The sequence below is a fragment of the Taudactylus pleione genome, unplaced genomic scaffold (genome assembly GCF_031769625.1).
Source record: "Taudactylus pleione unplaced genomic scaffold, aTauple2 ptg000203l, whole genome shotgun sequence".
NCBI lineage: Eukaryota > Metazoa > Chordata > Amphibia > Anura > Myobatrachidae > Taudactylus > Taudactylus pleione.
The window spans coordinates 10,709,819-10,731,007 of record NW_028284605.1 but is presented as its reverse complement, the minus strand read 5'-3'; the positions used below and the strand labels follow the sequence as shown (position 1 = coordinate 10,731,007).

General features: G+C 45.3%; 1 protein-coding gene across 2 annotated transcripts in view; it reads left to right on the top strand.

The window, feature by feature from the left end:
• The window catches only part of RABGEF1 (RAB guanine nucleotide exchange factor 1), a 57,322-nt gene that overhangs the window by 20,971 nt on the left and 15,162 nt on the right, over positions 1 to 21,189 (top strand). For both annotated transcript variants that reach the window (XM_088477787.1, XM_088477786.1), the window contains exons 2-3: positions 2,664 to 2,846; positions 13,355 to 13,524. In XM_088477787.1, coding sequence (XP_088333913.1) covers positions 2,668 to 2,846; positions 13,355 to 13,524 — 349 coding nt within the window. In that variant the 5' untranslated portion in view covers positions 2,664 to 2,667. The remainder of the gene's footprint in view (positions 1 to 2,663; positions 2,847 to 13,354; positions 13,525 to 21,189) is intronic.

Genomic DNA, 21,189 nt, shown 5'->3' with positions numbered 1-21,189 from the left:
AAATGCAGTAGCCTCAAGCTGAAAAGTTCGCAGGCTATTGAATTTGCGAGTTTCAGTACAAACTCGCATTTTTTAAAAGTGCGAGAAAGTGCGAGTTTGTACTGTTACTAAAACAGACTACCTATTACATTTGGCCCATAGTCTACCAAGGCCATTACTTCTGGTTTTCTGGAGTATAGGGGGGATAAATTTGCTAAAGATTACTTGTATTCAATTGTAAATCGATCAACATCATCGTTGTGTTTCAGGGGCCAAATCACACATTTACTAACACTTAAAAATCTTCTGTTAGAAACTGTGATTTAGCCCCTGTAACACAACATCAATGTTAATCAATTTGGATCAATGTTTACTTGATTAAAATTGGTCTTTAGTAAATTTACCCCTAGTTCTCAGAAAGCTGTTTTGACCACTCCCCTGAACATTTAGTTAATCCATTCTTTGGCCAGGCAGCATTAAGACAGGAATGATTGTGGCCTTAACCGTGCTATAGGTGTATCCAGCTTTTGGGCAGAACCTCTCATTTTTCCCTACACATTCATGAGAAGACTCATCCGTGTCCTGAATGCTGAATATGACATTAAGCTCTCACCAAGTCATCCATACTTGTTTATTATAGGAATCCTAATCAATATGATGATTTATATATTTTTTTTATGTTTGGTTCGCCTGCTACCTTACTTTCTCCTGAGGCGAAAGGGCAAAAGCACAAGTCAGATTCCTCCTTTGAATAGACCAGAACAGATCAAGTGCTTGCTCGGTCTAACTAAAGAGGAGCAAACCATCACTAAGCCTTATAGAGACTGCCAGACTCTGAGTGAGCCCAAATTGCCTCTTCAGTGAACATCAGATAGGAAAACTGAGTTGTGCATACACACTAGACGATATGCTCCCTGAGCGATATCGTCTAGTGTGTCCCCGACAGGCTGTGCTCAATGTCGTTCATGACATTGAGCACAGCCGCTGAACGATCTCATTAGCGATATCGTTAAGCGCCGGGCTCTCTCACCCATTCCCTGACATGCAGCAACCTGACGAGGTCGTCAGGTTGGCCTGCATGTCAGCGCGATGAGCGATGATGACGAACGACCCGCGGGAACGCGCGTCGTCGTCATCGTTCATCTTTTTTGTGTTAAAAATGGACGATAAAGTGGACGACTAAACGATAACGATATCGTTATCGTTCAGTCGTCCACTTTAATCGCCCAGTGTGTACGCACCATGTCTCCTTTTTGTCTGATGCTACAAAAAAAGAGTAAATAGATATGTGTAGAGACTCATCACTAGGAGGAGAGTGAACTACAACACAGACAAAACACCTAAGAAAATAAAAGGGAAATAATGCCAAATTACATTCTATTACTTGTGAAGGGAGATACAGGATAGTCGTCACTGTGTTCTGTTTGTCAGATAAAAGCAGCTTCCTGTGAGAAGACAAATTCTGAGAATATTAAAAATCTAACAGGAATTAGTCTTATCTCCTTCATCGGGCCCAGATATTCGGTGAACAGCTCAATGACATGCCAAGCAAGGGAGCTGACTGTAGTCACCCCTCAGCTGACTGCTTAGTTGGTACACAAGGCTGCGTGCATAAGTTTGCTAGCCCTGGTGGCCAGCAATAGACTGCAGTACACTACTGCTTTCTGCCTCCAGTGTTGGGAGAAGGGAGTGAGGCAGTCAGCGGCCGTGCCTCCGGAGCATGGTCTTGTGCAGGAAAGCTGCAGTAATGAGAGTAGGCGCACAGGGATGACTGTCATTACCTGTATTAGTGAGTGTTCCCTTTCTAGACAATCTGATTGAAAGAGAAACGGGACAGCAGTAGGAGTTGCTATTTCATATTCCTAGCAAACAGTCAGCCACCGTATCAGCTGTGGCAACTGAGGTTAACAAAAATCAAATAAGCTAAAATAATTTATCGCTGCCAAAAGCAGCACAGGAAATGAAAGCTCCCTATGGGCACTTATGGCCCGTACGCACGGTCAGATAAACTGCACGATTTTAACGATAAATATCATATAGTTAAAATCGTACAGTTTCTGGCCCCTGCAAACAATGATCGATGCACGGGCACGAATGGTCGATGACGACCGTCGCCCGTGCATGCAGGCCAACCTGGTCGATATTGACCAGGTTAGCCTGTTTACTATAGGGACCCGCAATCGTTAATCGCTTTATAGTCGTTAGGAGGTTAATGCATGTGGTGGATGCTCAATAACGATCATCCAACACATGCAGGACGATCAGATAACTATCATTATATGATAGTCTGATGGTCTGACCGTGTGTACCCTCAATTAGGGAATAATGACTCCTTACTATGGAATATAGAGGGGAAGCAGCCAGGTGAAAATGTCTTAGTGTGCAAGCTCTTACAGCACTGATATTTCCCATGGTGCCAGTGTTGCCAATGGATGCAAGAGAAAGGGCTTTTAGGGCATGCTTTGCTGGATGGTGGGGCACATTGCGAACATTCATGTTAGGAACACTAGAAATTTGTTGGGTAGACTGAAAAGAAATAGAAAGGCTCGTCATACATATTAAACTTTACAACATGTACCCTAATTAACATATTTTGCAGGTAGAATGCTTAGATTGTTAGATAAGTGAATATGGAATTGCTAATTATGTCTCTGTAAACTTGTTTCCGTTTTTTTCATATTCAGGAAGATGAGCTTGAAGTCTGAGCGACGCGCCATCCACGTGGACCAGTCAGAGCTACTGTGCAAAAAAGGATGTGGCTACTATGGAAACCCAGCATGGCAAGGGTTCTGCTCAAAATGCTGGAGGGAGGAATACCAGAAGGCCCGACAGAAGCAAATCCAGGAGGACTGGGAGCTTGCAGAACGGTACTCATTTATTGAGCGCTTTCTAGCTTGGGTTCTTCAGGCTACCCATCAACAACTTAATTCTCTATTCCATTCCATTCCATATGCTGTTTATCATACATAACTAAAGTAAATTTACATTTGCTGCTAAACCAGTAATACATATCCATGAGTTTGTTCAACAAAACCTTACATTTTAGATTAATTTATTGTCTTAAGCTGGGTACACCGTAGACGATCTATTGGACGATTTGCCATTTTGAGCAAAATTGGAATGACGTGCATCGTTACTCGCATCTTCTTCTTATTTATACTGCATGGCAGATGAGAAGATATCGTTAACAATTTGAGCAAATTGTGAAGTGTGCACACCCAACTGGACGACCAGGCGATATGTTGTTCCAATCTGGGCTCTGAAGACGTAAACCTCAACCACTCCCATAGCCTATTTTCTCTCTCTTCAGTCGACTGCTGTTTCTACTTCAGGGTCCATAGGGTATCCACAGGATACCTTGGGGTATAGGTGATGACGTCAGGCATCGGGCACCATAGAGTTAAGTTTTCAGCCTCCCAGGGTGCACTAGGGTCCCCCTCCTATACCCCGAGCCAAGGCATCTCAGATTAGTTTGGTGCCCGGCCGGAGTCGGATGCACCTGTTGGAGTGGGGGCTAAGAAGAGCCCCTGAAGTTTTCTTCAAGCAGCTGTGGCTGCACATCTGGTAGTACAGCATGGACAGTCAGTCCTGACGTCCATGCTGTCTTCCCTACACCCCCGCCGGTACTGATCCGGGGATGCTGGTAGACATCTGGGGTCACAGCTAGCAGTGACCCCAGATCTTTAGGACCATGGCCGGAATCAAGGGGGACAAAGGTAAGCAGCGGGGTCCCGCGGTGGGTCCCCGCTGAAACACATGGTCCAGAGTCCCCAGGCAGGGGGCTCCCTGGGGACTGGCTGCAGCGTGGAGCCAGGTTCTAACCTGCGCTTCCACTACCCCCCTGGGACAGCAGGACCGCGGCAGAGCGGTAGCGCTGCGGCATCCCAAGGGTTAAATGCATGCCAGGGCAGCGCGCCTTCCCTGTCTCACAGCCGGCGCCTCCCCGCTGCACACAGCCCTCTCTGCACACGCTGACTGGTCCTGTGTCAGCGCTCCTCCCCCAGGCCGGCCTCCTCTCTGCTCCTCGGTGGCCATCTTTGGAAGAAGCATGGTGAGCGCTGCTGGACGCTGAAGAACGGTGGCATCGTGGTCTGGGTCCCCCTGCATACCTCTCCTCCGTTGGATAAGGTCTGTGTATGCAGCGCTGTGTCCTACCAGGCTCTGAGTCTGTAGTTGGGGATCAGCGCTGATAGTGCAGGAATTGATTTCTTTGCATTGTATGTGACCTATGCTAGCGTCTGCTGCCTGTACTTTCATTTTCTATCTGTCAGCATTTAACTGTCCCTGTTCTTTCTGCTAAAGCCCTTGCGGTGCGGTGCTTGCAGGGTGGTCTCACACTATACTAACGAGTATCGGTGAGAGGGGTCACATACTTACCATTATGTCTGAAAGTGATTTTCCTCTCCAGCTTTTATGTACTACATGCAAGGTACCTATAGCGGAGGGGGACGGCAGTGCGGAAGGACTATGTCGACGGTGTTATTCGTTGACGCGACCGATTACGGTCACGGCTCCGGTACAGGAGCCGCCCTGGGCTTGTTTTGCCAAAGCGCTTACAACCCTCGTGGGCCAGTTAGCTCCGCAGACTGCCCTCACTCAGATGGGTTTGTCCCAGCAGTCAGTGGTGTCGTCACCCATGCAGGGTTTCCCAAGACAATTGATGGTACCCCACAGTCTCCCTATTTCCCCTCCTTAGGTCTCTCATGAGCCTGCGTGGGTTAATTCGTTAACAAGCTCTGTACAGCAGCTGTCAGAAGTGTTACAAGGGGAGTCTGTGATGCGGCCTCACAAGTGGCCGGTGGCATCTCTGTCTGCTCCTTATGAAGATGACGACGGGACGTCCGATGATGGGGAGATTCTGGATCTTTCTGACCAGGAAACTTCCCGCCCTAAAGAGTCGGACACTAAGTCTAAGGTGTATATACCTGGCCTTATTCGTGCAGTCCGTACTGCTTTAGTTATTGAGGATGAGGAGCCTCCGGTATCAAAATCCAAATACGCTTTTTTCAAAGATGTTCAAGGAGATACCACAGTGTTTCCTCTTTCGGGGCAATTAGTTGACCACCTAGAGGAAGCGTGGAAACAGCCAGGCAAACGATATCAGCCTCAAAGGCGTTTAGCAGTGGCGTATCCGTTTGCGGACGATTATTTTGCAAAGTGGGAATCCCCTCCTCAGGTGTATTCTCATGTGACACGCCTTGTCAGTAGTGCCACATTACCCATGCCATCCATGTCCTCCCTTAAGGATGCTACGGACCGCAAGGTGGAGATCTGCCTGAAGTCCGTCTATTCCCTGGCGGGGGGGGCGCTGCGCGGCCGGCTATGGCCATTTGCTGGGTTGCCCGAGCTATGGAGCGCTGGGCTGATACGTTGGAGGCGTCCTTCGATTCCGACTGTTCGGCTGAGCAGACGGAGTTGATCGGCAATCTCCGGGATTCGGCCACTTATATCAACGAAGCGGCCTCGGATGTTAGTACCCTGGTGTCTCGAATTTCTTCGGCAGCTGTGGCTGCTCGTCGCACCTTGTGGTTGTGATCCTGGAAGGCGGACGCTGATTCCTAAAAGGGTTTGGAGGCGTTGCCTTTTAACGGAGAAGTTCTCTTCGGTCCGGACCTGGACAAAATTGTAGCCACGCTGGCGGCAGCTAAATCGGCATGTCTCCCGCCGGCTGCTGTTCCTTCTCGTTCAGGTACTCCGTCCTTTCGGTCTTATAGGGCCCAGGGTAGGCCTAAGACACAGTCCTTTCCCCGACAGGCTGGCCCCAAGAAATCGGCCAAGCCCCGGAAGCAGGCCTGGAGTACCAGATGTCCGGCCCCTAAGCCAGGTGACAAGCCTGCGGCCTGACGGTCCGGGCCTCCCTTTGGGGGATCCCAAAGTGGGAGGCCGCCTGCTGCAGTTCGCCCGGTGTTGGTCGGTCACCACGACAGACACTTGGGTTCTCGAGGTGGTCTCACTCGGGTATGCCCTCTCCTTCCGGCACAGACCTCCGGCTCGATTCTTCACCACGGGTCTACCATCAGACCGGAACAAAGCCACAGAGCTGCGGAAAGTTTTGCACACTATGCTCCAGGCTGGAGTTATAGTGCCTGTTCCATTCTCCCAGAAGGGCCAGGGTTTCTATTCCAATCTCTTTTTGGTGCAGAAACCCAATGGGTCGTTTCCTCTGATTCTCAACCTCAAAGCTCTCAACAAATCTTTGCGGGTGCCAAAGTTTCGGATGGAGACCCTACGGTCCATCATTCTGGCGCTGGAACCTGGGGACTACATGGTGTCATTGGACATACAGGACGCTTACCTGCATGTCCCTATTCTTTTGCGCCATCAGCGGTTCCTCAGGTTTGCAATCCGCAGCGACCACTTTCAGTTCCGGGCGTTACCTTTTGGCCTGGCGACAGCACCACGTGTTTTCACCACGGTGATGGCGGTCATGGCGGCTTCCCTGCGGCTGCAGGGGGTCCGCATGTTGCCGTACTTGGACGACCTTCTATTAGTGGCAGGATCTCCGGAGCTCATTCTGCGCCACTTGGACCTGACCATTGCGCTCCTGCAACGGCACGGCTGGTTAATAAACTGGCAGAAGTCCACCCTGGTCCCGTCTCAGCGGATTCTGCACCTTGGAACCTTATTGGACTCGGGACAGCAAAGGATCTTTGTGATGGGGGAAAAGATCTCTGCCTTACAGTCGAGGGTGCGCAGTTGTCTGCAGAGCCGCCGGGTGTCTCTACACTCGGCGATGAGGTTACTGGGCTCCATGGTGTCGGTATTTGACATGGTGGAATATGCCCAGTTTCACTCCAGACCTCTGCAGCACCTGATCCTGTCCAAGTGGAATGGACTGCCTCAGTCTCTAAAATCCCAGACGATAGTGCTCACTCCGGAGGTTCGCCTGTCCCTTGCCTGGTGGTTGCAGACGACCCATCTCAACAAGGGTCGTCCGTTCTGGGTGGCGAATTGGGTCCTGTTGACGACGGACGCCAGTCTTCGGGGCTGGGGAGCAGTCTCGGGTCCACACTTGTTCCAAGGCAGGTGGACTCCGGCAGAAGCAGAGCTTCCAATAAACATCTTGGAACTCCGAGCGGTGTTCAACGCTCTCCAGCAGGCACGTCGGGTTCTCCAAGGTCACCCAGTGCAGGTCCAGTCGGACAACGCTACCACCGTGGCCTACATAAACCGGCAAGGAGGAACCCGAAGTCGGGCGGCTCTCGTAGAGGTGTCTCGGATCCTGGTATGGGCGGAGCGCAATCTTCCGACCATATCAGCTGTCTTCATCCTGGGAGTGCTAAACTGGGAGGCGGACTTTCTCAGTCGCCAGGACGTTCATCCGGGAGAATGGTCCCTGCACCCGGACGTTTTTCAACTGCTGGTGGACAGGTGGGGTCTTCCAGAAATCAACCTCATGACGTCCCGGCACAACAACAAGTTGCCGGTGTACGGGTCTCGCACAAGAGACGAAGAGGCGTCTCTGGTGGATGCTCTGTCCGTCCGGTGGACGTTCCGGTTTGCTTATCTCTTTCCGCCGGTTTCCTTTCTTCCACGGGTAATCCGGAAATTCAAACAGGAAGGAGGGACGCTCCTGTTGATAGCTCCCGCATAGCCCAGACGGCACTGGTTCTCAGACCTTCAGGGTCTGTCCGTGGACAGTCCTCTGCGGTTGCCGCTACGTCCGGACCTTCTGTCACAGGGTCCTTGTGTTCACCCGGACCTGACTCGGCTGTCTTTGACGGCGTGGCTGTTGAGACGGCCATGTTAAGGTCCAGGGGGTTTTCCAGTTCTGTAGTGCGTACCATGCTCAGAGCTCGGAAACAGTCTTCCGCGAGAATATACCATCGCGTGTGGCATACGTTCTTCCAGTGGTGTCGGCCAAGAGGTTATGCACCGCGGGAGTTTCGTCTGTCTCGGGTTCTCGCCTTCCTGCAAGCGGGACTAGACCATGGGCTTCGCCTTGCTTCTTTGAAGGTGCAGGTTTCGGCCCTGTCTGTCTGGTTCCATCGTAGGATTGCTACAATCCCGGATGTGCGCACCTTTATGCAAGGTGTTCTACGCATTCAGCCACCCTTTGTTCCACCTGTGGCGCCTTGGGATTTGGCTGTGGTCCTGAGGGCTCTCCAGGGACCGCCGTTTGAACCACTGGGCTCAGTGGATCTTAAATGGCTAACAGCTAAGACTGTTTTCCTTCTGGCCATAGCTTCGGCCAGACGTGTTTCTGATTTAGGGGCTCTTTCTTGTAGACCCCCTTTCTTGATTTTTCATGGGAACAGGGCAGTGCTACGCACTCGTCCTGAATTTCTTCCCAAAGTTGTTTCCCAGTTTCATGTTAACGAGGAAATAGTTGTTCCGGCCTTTAACTCACCTGGCCTTTCAGTGGGTGAGGCCACTTTGGCTGTTGTGCGGGCCTTAAGGACTTATGTTGACCGCACTTCTTCGTTTAGGAAGTCGGACGCTTGTTTGTCCTCTATGGCTTCCGTAAAAAGGGTTGGCCTGCTTCAAAGCAAACTTTGGCAGCCTGGATCCGTATGGCTATTTCTGAAGCTTATCTTCATGAAGGTCTGCCGGTTCCTCCTTCTGTGAAGGCTCATTCCACTAGGTCTGTGGGTCCTTCGTGGGCAGCTCGACGTGGTGCCTCTGCAGTCCAGATCTGCAACTCTGCTACGTGGTCCTCTGTCCATACCTTCGTGAGGTATTACAGGTTTGACACCTTCGCCTCTCAGGATGCTTCCTTCGGGCGGCGGATTCTCTTTTCAGCACAGGAGCGTCCCCACCCTTAAAGGATACTGCTTTGGGACATCCCCAAGGTATCCTGTGGATACCCTATGGACCCTGAAGTAGAAAATATGAGATATAGCAAAGAACCTACCTTTGTTATCTCTATTTCTACGAAGTCCATAGGGTTCCACAGGACTCCCGCCCTGTCGCACCTGTGCTGCAGATGGGCTTTTCTCTGGTCACCGGTTTTTCCGTCTCCCTCTGGTGAGAATGTGATTCTTGTGTGTTTCCAGATCTTTTTTCTCTCTCTTCCTTCTCCTCCGGCCTATGGCTTGGTAACTAACTGAGATGCCTTGGCTCGGGGGCGGGGTATAGGAGGGGGACCCTAGTGCATCCTGGGAGGCCTGAAAACTTAACTCTATGGTGCCCGATGCCTGACGTCATCACCTATACCCCAAGGTATCCCGTGGAACCCTATGGACTTCGTAGAAATAGAGATAACAAAGGTAAGTTCTTACCATATCTCATATTTTTCCAGAAATCGTTAAGATGGTCGTATGGTGTTTAAATAGCAAACACTATATTGTTAATCTAATGACCATACGATGCAAGATATAGCGTTCCGTCGTTTGGACGATTGTATAGTGTGTACGCATTATATCGTTCTAGGGATGCAGGGAAATCGGAGTGAACATTGCGTCATTTGCACATCGTCTAGTGTGTACCCAGCTTTACATCCTGTTGCTGGACACCCTCTCTAATGACAACAAGCATAAGGGATTCAAGCAGCTAAATCAGGCAGGAGAAATGAATAGGAATGTGTTTCTAAAGGGAATGTAGTTATGAGATTGGCGGCTGCGATGCCACTGATCTCAATACCAACGGGAATACCGACAAGGGCCGTTGAAATGCCGACACCTATCTTAATCCCAAAACGCTGAAGGACGCCAGCACGAACGATGTAAGTCTGGGGCGCCCTTAGCGTTAGCCGTGGGGGGGGGAGATTAGGTTTAGGGAGTGTAGTGGGATTAGGATTAGGTTTTGGGGGGGTTTAGGGTTAGGCACTAATGGGGGAGTGTTAGGTTTAGGCACGTAGGGGGGAGACTTAGGTTTAGGAACTAACGGGGAGGGTTAGGGTGCTTGGTTAGGCTACAAAAAGGGAGGGTTAGGTGGGGGGAAGGTAAGTATACTTCGGGATACCAACCATCGGGATACCGCTGTCTGTATTCTGACAGGAGGCATCCCGACAGCTGGCATTACATTCCGATTCCTTTCTAAAGACCTCATTCTATTTATAATATTCAGAAATGACAAAGGGCTCTATTTATTAAAATTATTTTTACTAAAATAAAGTGAAAAAGGGTGTTTTCACACCCTTTTCACATTATTTTAGTTTCACCTGTAGTTATTACAGGGCAATTGGAGTAGAATTAGTAAAATTCTACTCCAACCCCTAGTATCACTTATTTTTAGTAAAGCAGATCGCATTTCCCATAATTGTAATGGGCAATGTGATCCGACCAGAGTTACTAAAAATAAATTGTAAAAAAATACCGGGGGAAGCCCTGTGATAATAACGCCACCTGGAGGTGGCGTTATCCAGGGTCTCCCCCGGTTACCGGGCTCCCACTCTACTCTAACGGGGAGAGCAGAGGCGGGAGCCGGTACCAGTAATCAGTTATGTGGTCTAAACAGACCGCAAGCTGATTGCTGTAAAAAAAAGAAAAAAAAAATGTAAACATTTTTTTTTTTACTTACCTGAATCCAGGGACGGTGATCGGGCCTCCGGTGATGGCTCCTTTCCGGTCAGCTGGTCTCCCATAGTGCACTGCAGCCCGGTCATCATGTGTATTTAAACAATTATCTCCTTAAAGTTTATTCTTACCCAAGAATATGTTATAGAGCCTGCTTTCATATTAGGTTCCACAATTAAATACTCGCGTGTATGTAGACTTAGGGAAACCTAATTCTCTTAAACTAACAGTCACCACAATCTGATTTCAATATTCATAAGAATAATAATATAAAATAGTGGCTGCTCAGATCAACTTAGTGGTCTTATACATGTGCATGAAAAGGGAGAGCTTTTAATCTAGACAAGAAAAAAAGCTAAAATGTTCCCCAGCACACTGCAAAAGACCAGCAACAAGATTTGAATACTACATGATAATAGAAATCCAGAGGTCTTTGTTGTATATATTTGCAAAGATATGTTTAAGCCATCTGGACTGCGTCAAGGCGTCTCTGTATCGGTGGTCCCTAACACCACATGATTAAAGCACCCACTTTGGGTCATATAATTGCATACTGTTATTCCAAATGATGATAGCACATACATTAATATATTGAAGTAGCAAATATATGCAACAAAGATCTCTGGATTTTTATTATCATGTAATGTTCAAATCTTCTTGCTGGTGTTTAAGTGTGCTGGGGTGACATTTTTGCCTCTTTTCTTGTCAATATTCATAAGATACAAGTTATTTTGGAAGAGTTTAGTAATATGGTTTGTAAAGATCTGTGCGCTTAAATAAAGCTCTTCAGTCCAGAATGCTATATTATATATAAATGTCTTCAGTTCATGTCATTGCGTTCTTACTATGAAACCATTATACTGTACACCTAGCTTTACAATTCTGCACTTACAGATGGTCACACTTGTACCATACACTAGATGCTGTTCATGTTTATTTTTTTCTTTTGTAGTATCTGAGGTAAATTGGGTATTTGTTTATAATTTGTTTTAAAATATGGCTTCAGTACATTTTTAATTAGTGGAACCGTCCCCTCTAGCAAATAGACAAAGAGTTGTATCTGAAAGGGTGCATCTCACCCCAGAGATCTGAGACCTCCATCTCCTCTGATTTAGAGATGGACGCAGTTGCATCCACAGCTACAATTTCGGGTACAGTGGACTTCCAATGATATTATAATGACTCAGACGCCGTCTAGTGCACAGAGATGTCTACTTCCAACTTCTCACATCTGCCCCAGCCTATGCTATCTCTGAATGTGTGTCTCAGATAAACCGCCGGGGCTTCTCCAACTAAACATCCCCGACACACCTGCCATTTTCTAGCCATCCCCTATTGTCTTACCCAAATGCCAGTAGACCAAACATAGGCCATTTGCGAGTAAATCCGCCTGCACTGCTGAATTAGGCCCTAAGTCCCCAGCGCTTTTCTTCTCTTTCTGACCCTAACTGTTTGTCCATGGTTCCCTGGTGATTCTTGTCTACTGTGTCACCAGTGAGCATGGCTGCATGTTTGCTCTGAAGAGGTTGTTACTTTCTGTAGAGAGACTTTCTTAAGGCTGCTCCTGGAAAGGTTTAGTATCAGAGAGATCCCCATAGCTTTAGAACTATGGCCCATAGACAATAATTTGATCAAATAACTTGGTCATGGGTTCTTTGCCTCTTGCATTCCAGGTGTCCTGCTTTTCTTGTCTTTTTCTGGGAGTGGACACTTAGACAAATGGACTACAGGTTTGCACCCTGGAGGAGGGTTTGGGCTTATGCATGGATGATATGGTTTTCCTAGGACACCCCATTTCACCTCTTGATCACTCTTTAGATATAAGAAAAAGAAACCTTATACAATATTCAGGCATATTAGTAAATATGCCACATTCCCCATGTCTGCAGTAACCCTTTTCTACCTTTACAATGGATAGACTTTCACTTTAGAAATAAGATTAGGTCTTTCCCCCAATGGCTTCATCCATTTTCTCCACAAAAACTGAAACTATTGGGCAAACTTCTCAGTCTTGGTGAAAGTTAACTGAATTAAAATGCCTCAACTTCCTAAATACCATGTCTAGTGTTTCAATCACAATGTATCTCCCGCTGACAAGCTCACTTCAGTGATTGGAGGCTTTGTATTGAGTCGTGGCCACACGTGCATATACAGTGATGTCATGTGTGAAGATCACATCTACCCGGAGGAATGAGGCTGACCTGTTACTTGAATGTTATTTTCTCTCATCCAACTTGGACGCCTTCTTAGAAGAGTTCTCTGAAATTTGTTTTCCCTTGTAGAGATCATTTTAAAAATGTAATTGATAATTTATATGAAAGTCTTGTGGGCTTTAAAGCCCTTTCCACTATTCTATTTCCCATATTCAGAAAATATAGGGACAATCAGGGTGGTGAGGCAGATGCCACCATTGATTCAAACTGGAAGGATGTTTTGTATGTCCCAATTCAATTCTCCCTATTAGCTTATTTTAACTGTGACAGACTCCACTCGTCAAAGTTGTCTTGCCTTAAGAAATACATTTTACCATGGTTTTTTTTTTTGTCCATGTCCTGGGCTAGTTTCTTGCTGGTAACAAATTAAAATTCATACAGGGTGTCAAGGTCTATCCAGTCCCTCCCTGCCCTAAGGTATGTGTCTAAGAGCTTTTTCCAATAATCTTATCGAAAAAGCTTATTATGATCATTTTTACTTTTAAGCCAGTCCACGTATAAACTCATGTGTTCAAAACTGCTGTTTATCTTCTGGTTCCTGCAGTCTCCTTCCTCACACTAGTATTAATAAAGCTCTAGAGTCCACATAGTATACTATTATAGAGTAAGCCCTATATAATCAGCTATCATTCAATGCTATTTATCACTTGTTTAAGTGTTGAAGATGAGGTCTAGACATAACCTTTTGATATTTGTCTCTTGTAGCTTGCAGCGGGAAGAGGAGGAGGCTTATGCCAGCAGCCAGGGTGCCCAAGGAGGACAAACATCTCTTGGCTTCACCAAGTTTGAGGAGAAGAAGTCCAATGAAAAGACAAGGAAAGTGACCACAGTGAAGAAGTTTTTTACTGCCTCCTCCAAAAGTGGGCAGAAGAAAGGTAACCAATTACCGGTATGACACAATTACCAAATGCCATGTACAGCAAACAAATATTTAATGGTTTCCGTTCTGACGTGACCAAAATACTCTTGTAAAGTGTCCTCCATACATCCATCTGCTGTAAGTAGGAGCAGATTGTTGGCCGGACTGTTCTGCATATAAAGGTAAAACACATATTGTAAATCCATAGCATCGTTTGATTTTTAGCACCTAAGGAGTATAACAAATGTCCAAAGCGCTGTTTTGCAGAGTATTACTTCTGTTTGGAGTCCCAGCTTTTGCAGCTGCCACGGAGAAAGTGTGAGGGACTGATGTTGACTTGTAGTAAACAAGGCGGACAGTATATATGCTGCCAGTGCAGAGGTGTACGCATCTCTACTGCTCTGCAAAACTAGGCACACTTGTTGCACGTAACACTCCAACTCTGCCCAATACCTCCCCTCAGCCTTTATAAGCTTCCCTCGGACCGCAAACCGGTGCACCCTGACTGAAGGCTAAGCAATACTTGCAAGCATGGAGGCGTACAGCAGGTGCAAATGACCTCCTTTGTTCGGGTGCTTTTTGATAACTATGTGACTGTTAACTTTTCTAAAAAAAAAAAAAAAAAAATTGTCAGTATATGTTTTATAACTATTGGTTATATTTTATCTATTTATATTTAATCGTTCTTAATATTTACAAACCCTATGAATCTTTCCATTTTTCTATGACTACTTTGGTGAAATACAAGATTTTATAAATGCTTTTTAAATCTTTAAGTTCTAAATAAACCAGACAGGGGACAAAAGCATGAGCTGTGCTGTGGGATCCTTGATTGTCCAAACAACAGTTCTCATCCCCTCCTACCCAATGTCACAGTTTGAATTTATATACTGTCCACTTGGCAGCTGTTTAATATAAAAGTTAAAACCCCAAAGAAATTATTTTATTGAAGCACATCACAGTATCTGACACTTTTGGAGGGTTCAACATTGTGTCTCACCATCTACCAGAAGTGGTAATGTAGCAGCAACATCACTATACCTTGTATCACCAGCTGCTGCCTAAATACTTTGTTGCCGCCAAAGGGTCCTTGTGGACTTGTGTCCACAAAGTCACGCCCCCAGGTGTGTGTGTTTTTGTGGGGGGGGGGATTGACCACGAGTCACACCCCTGTTCACTTCTCACTGTGGGCTTCTGTGTAACTCGCTAGCCTGAAGCAGGTCTGTTATTTTGCAAATGTTTTTAAACACGTTTTGTGTGTCTTTACAACTCGAACCCTAATACATTTGGTGAGTTGTGTCGTTTAAATGGAAACACATCTGGATGTAAGATTGGGGCATACGAGAAGTGGAAATGCCAGAAACATGTGAGTTTGCATGTTCTTCCACCGTATTACATGTGCGAGTTCTAAAAAGAATGTGAGTTTTGTGCTAGACTGGAACATTTTAGTACTCTCACCCTATTACATTTAGCCCCTGGTATTTTGTAATAAGGGAGTCAGAATGTGATAGACAAATACACTTGACCTAGACTGCTGGAAAAACCACCTCTGATGAACAAATATTGTTAACAGTATTTGCTAAGGGAAGCCGACGAACGGAATCCTGGCCGTCCGGCTTCCCGACTGTCTAATCCCGGCAAGAGGTTAAATGACAGTCGTCGAAATTCCGACGCCTGTCATTTTACCTACGCCGGGAGTCCGATACCCGGCTTACCGATTGAAGGTAAGCTGGGCGCAGACAGCCACTTCGGGTTAGGTTTAGGGTTCCCGGGGGGGACTTGGGGTTAGGCACCCCCTGGGAGATTAGGGTTAGGCTAGGGGAAGGGAGGGTTAGGCACCCCCGGGGGGAGGTTAGTGTTAGGCACCCCCAAGGGGGGACTTAGGTTTAGGCGGCGGGGAGGTTAGTGTTAGGCACTTCGGGGGAGGTTAGGGTTAGGCACCCCTACATTATGGTTAGTGTTAGGGAGTACAATAGGGTAGGAAATACTTACCTTGGGACATTCTGGATTTTCACTGCTGCCGGGATGCTGCTGTCGGGATTATCATACTGAATCCATTTGGTAATGCTGTATTTCAAATATAAAGGAGTTGGAGAATTGTTATTTGCAGATCACCATAGGAATTTTAGCATATGGAGTTTCCTCTTTATCTTTGAAAGTTTGGGATTTTGCATTCAGCGCGTTTTAACCCAGTTTGGTTCCAAACCCTGTGTAAATATTGGGGGTTTTATAATACAGTATAATAAAAATGGTTGTTGCTTTACTTCCTTTAAAATGTACCAGTAGGTTTTCCTTTACTTCATATGCTGTAAAATACTGTTCTCTCTCTAGTGTCATAGCTGAAAAATATATGTCCTGTGCAAACTGAAGGTTCCCTGACCTGACCGGCTCAATATAACTACCTTTGGCTGCAGGATATTTAGACTGATAACAGACATAAGTTATTAGAGTTATGTGCACAAACAGTCTGCCACCCAAAGCTTCATGGCTACACATAAAACACATAGTTGCTGTGACTTTGTATACCGCTTATCTATCAGGTGATATTTTCCCAGAGCACTAAATTGTTCAGGCTTGAACTGACACTGCATGGTACATTTAGAGTAAGTGGTACTGCTGCATTTGTGTTTGCTGTGTTTTTTTTTTTTTTCTTTGCTTTTTTTAAAAAAAATATTTTCTCATTAATCCATATTAACATTTTGCATTTATTTTTTCCATCCTGATTTCTCCCATGTTCATTTAACACTTTTGGCTGTCTGATTGGGTCCTGGATTTATTCCAGACGGTGAAGAGAAGTCTGATAAACCGGTGCAGGCAGGAGGGAGGGAACGCAGTGCTGATATTCTCAAGGACCTGAAGGGTCTTTTTGTCCCTCCCTGGGAGCTGGTCTCCCCTGCGGAAGGTAACCCTGCTTAGCCAGTGGTGTTTGCTTGCTTCAGTGCACTGTTGCTTTTGTGTACTGTAGATGTGTCTGTATTAGATTGAGTCCTTACATCTGTATTAAAGCCGCATTGCTTAGGTCTATTATGGTTAAATATCCGTCCTCAGATGCCTCTAATTGTAACATATACATAACAAATATAATATTGCAATAACTGGTAAATAACCCTAGAAAAGAAATATAAATATATATGTTATATACAGTATGTAAAACATATAGGTGCTTGCTGTGTAGAAGAGGCTTTGTTAGTCTTGCATATGGCTTTCATGTCAGACCAAAACGTTACTCTTGCCATCTGCAAAAAGATGTTGTGGCAAACTCATGAGATGATTTAACCTGTGGACGAGTTATGGGAATATAAGCGCTTCTCTTCAGTCTTAATTCATTAGCACCTTTAGAAAAGCAGTGCATGTTTCTAGGAGAGTTGCTATGTCTGGATGCAAAGTAATCAGTGATTTGCACAATTGCATCTGTGCAATTCAGACATTAATTACAATTGAGCATGTGCTTCAAAGCCTGGGAATAATAAAATAATAAATAAATTGGAAATTATGATGAGTCAGTTGAGCGATCTTACGTGCATTTTCAAAATTGTAAAGTTTTAATGGAGAGAGAATGCCCATATCTGCATAAGGAATTTAATATCTAGAGGTGGTATTATGTTGCCCAAGTTCTCCACGCAGAAGGCCAGAATAAAGTTGTGCATACTGTTTCGTATTACCAATTTTCAAACCTGAAATCTGTGTTTTATGTTGTCAGTCTAGAAAATACATACTGTTAATTCAATATTCTAGTAACCAGCAAAAAGTAAAAAAAAAAAAATTATGTATTTGTGTACAGAGTTAGGTTTAACACGTAGGCTGGAATTCAATTATACCCGTTAACTGAATGGGTGCTAATTGATCGCTGACTCAGATTCAATTCGCCCTGCTTTTCCGGGATTTCTTTTAGAGTCTCCTGAGACCTGAAAGAAAATCCCCATTTAACGCACAGGTCCATGAACTTTTCACGGATCCTGTGTGTTTACGCCCAATAACGCACGTGAACACAAATGTTTTACGTACATTAACCAGGTTATCGGGTGTATGCGGGAGGCTAATTGAATTGCCCTGGGCATTAAAGCTTTAATTACCCTCGGTAATTTACAGCAGGTAAATTATTTCCCCCCCTTAGTGTAACATAGTGATATATTAGTAAATGTATGCAAAAGGTGTTTATACAGGATTGCAGCCTTCTAAATGATACACCTGTATAGTGAACGAATCTAAAGCAAATGTAAAAGGGCATGTAGTTATGAGGTTTACGTAGCATAGTGGGGTTAGAGTTAGGTTTGGGGGGGTAGGTTAGGGTTAAGCACCACTTGGGGGGGCGTGTTAGGCACTAAGGGGGGTGTGTTAGGTTTAGGCATGAAAGGGGGGAAACTTAGGTTTAGGCACTGACGGGGAGGGTTAGGGTGTGGGGTGGGGAGGGTTAGGATCGGGCTACAAGAAGGGCGGGTTAAGGGGTGAAGGGGGGAGGGTTAGTATACTTACCCGACCCCTGTCGGGATACCAACCACAGGGATGTCTCTGTCAGTATTTTGACAGTAGGCAACCCGACAGCTGGTATTGCAAACCCATTCCCTACATACACGCGAGTATCTAATTGTGGTAAAGACATGGGGCACCAAACTGTGTAAAATGTTCATCTGATAAGTGTCTTGGGATTCTCAGCTATACTGATCTTGAGGAATTGTGCCTCTGCGAAAACAAGAGAAAACATATAGAGGGGTATTCAATTTGAAACGTAAACTTCGCCGTCTATGTGTGTCGAAGTTTTCGCCGCACATCGGAGCTTTTGCCAGCGAAAAAGTATCGCGCGCACCCTCGCTTATACCCGTATTCAATATGAAATCAGCGAACACTTCGCTGATTTTTGGGGAAATAACCCTAACACCCCCAAAAAGATGCTCTGACATGGGGGATCACTCTGGATACCCCCGATTAGTCGTGCTGAAAGTTTTTGGGGTCTTTCAATGGGCTCGATAGCTGCTATTTTGGGGATTTGGGAAGGTGGTGAAGAATAGTATTTAGAAGTTTTTTTTGCAGAAAATAAGTAGTCCCAGCAAATTTTGGGTACTTGAAAATGGGGGTGAGCATATTTAAAAGTTGCTAAAGTGAAGTTTTAAAAAACGTGCAAAATCCACCTGCCGCAAACACCTGCAATGGAAAAAACACTTGGGGCATACTTGGCGACCCCCCTAGATTGTAGTTCACTAGTTTTTAACTTTGTACCTCCCAATTTTTTTTTTTTTTTGCACCCAAAATTAAAGTGCTTTTTTGGGGTCTTCCGAGGTATTTTTTAAAAACTTTTTGACACAGTCTACCTTTGGGGGACTGTCTGAAGGTTGCAGGGTGGTTTCCGAAATGTTGCACCCCAAAACCCCAATTCTGCACTTTTTTTCGCCACCCATTCCTTTTGCAGGGTCGAATGCAATATACTTTTCGCACCGGCGAAGAGTTTTCAAATTAAATATGGTATAAAAGTAAAAGCAGCGAAAATGACGTCATCCGAGCGAAAACATCGCAGAAACGGAGTTTAAGCTCCATATTGAATACCCCTATTTGTGTCCTGAAGGCATACAGATGTGTCCACATACTGTACATACAGCCTCCTTGCACGTTAAACAGCCCTTCTAGTTGCACCATGCCGTGGCATGACTCTGTAGCGTCGAGTGTCTGTGTGACTTTTTCCCTTGAAATGCATCTTATTCACAAAACGATGCAAATAGGACACACAAGCAGCTTATGCTGAGTAAAATGATATGTGGCATGCCTATATTCTGTGTGCGACTACGGGTGTAAACTGCATGTGAAATGCTACGTTACAGTGTCACAGCTGCTGACAGTGTAACGTAGCATTTTGCATGCAGATACACCTGCAGTCGCACACAGAATATAGGCATGCCGCATATCATTTTAATCAGCAGAAGCTGCTTGTGCTTCCTATTCGCGTTGTGTAATGCAACTTGTAGCACATGGATGATAGATGTATGCGGACACATCTGTAATTGCTATAGTATCCCAGTCTACAATTATTAACGAAACTCCAAGTTGCTGAGAACCCCAAAAACTTCCACTTGGTGGGATAACTCCCCCATTTTCATGTAAACTCCACCCGACGTTTCGAGGTGTGGCAACCCCACTTCCTTCTGGAACAGGGACATTTGGCAAGTCCTATTTCTTGCACAATGTGAATTTCAGCCATGGTCAAATCAAATATTGGCTGCTCCATACAAGTGGTCACTAGGAGTACCACCAAGACTAGTGACCTGCATGGATGCTGGAAATGCCTGTGTTTTGGTGTCCTTTTATTTGAGGAAAGATGGTGGGCTGGAACCCTACATAATTTGCCTGAAGAAGGCAGCATGGCTTCCTAATCCAATATCCGACTACAAAATGTCATCTTGCAACTTTAACTGTAACCAGTCTCCATTTTCGCTCAAATAAAGTCAACCTATTCAGTCACCTACAGACTAGCGTATCATTGCAACCATTGTTAATACTTAGGAGTGATGTGCTAGTGCCATAATGTATCCTGTGCTTGTTCAGAAGCTGTATGTGTTCTAGACACTACTGTAGTTCAGCAGAGTTGGAATACAGAGCACCGTGAGCAAGTTTTACATACATGCAGCTCGTACTCAGTGCTGTGTTCTAATCCTAAATCATACCCGTCTGTACTTACGTCATACTGTTATCCCAGCCACTTTGTCATTCTGTTGTCTCAATGATCCAAACTTGCGTTGAGCCACCATTTTCCTCAAGCAATTATTTAAAACCTAATACAGAGAGAAATCCTGACTTGAGATATCTTAACTTATAAACCTGAGACACATGACCGCTGTTTGACTGTGGGAAGCCCTGCCTTCATGCTAATGTGTGCACTAGGGGGAGGGTTAGAGTTAGGCTGCAGTAGGGTACAGTTGGCATTGCATCTGTTGTATGGTGATCAGTGAGATAAAATGAACAGCTGACGTGGCTTGTCCAGTCAGCTTCAATGATAACTTTTTTTTTTTTTATATTAAATTGAGTTTATTTTTGAAAATTTAGCAAGTTGAAAATACAGCAAACAATAAGTCCCTCCCATCCCCTGTTAAACCCATACAACTTAAAAGTAGTAACACTATAGCCAATAGCATGTCAAGAAAACTAAACAATAGATGCACAATAATTTTCAAGAGCAAAATTCCATATTTCAAGATATTGTACACAATCATCCACCAATTTCATAGGTCAGGATCCGCTTCAATTACACATCATACTCTCATTGCCATTCCTTCTCGTTAGACGCCAACTGATCAGCAGGCGGATCCTACCCCCCTAACAATACAATGTACAATTAGGCTTAGTATATAGAAATCTTTCATGTTCCACCACTTCATTCATCACCCGACACCATTTAGAAAATGTAGGGCCCCTAAAGGCCATCCAAGTTCAGGTTCAGTGATAACTTGGTAACTTTACAGTGGAAACAGATTACTTAAACTTCTTTCAGATGTTTCCATGGGATAAGCATTAGGTGCAGTGCCAGCGATGTGAATATCAACTGTATCCATTTACTAGCGGCAAAGCTCATTGGTTGATCAAAAGAACTGAAGTACTCCTTGTGACCTTATGGTTGGTTCCTTGCATATAAATCATATTTCTCTCATGTTCTTAACTTGTTGCTGGCTCTGCAATTTGTTTCTGTTTGCAGTGTATG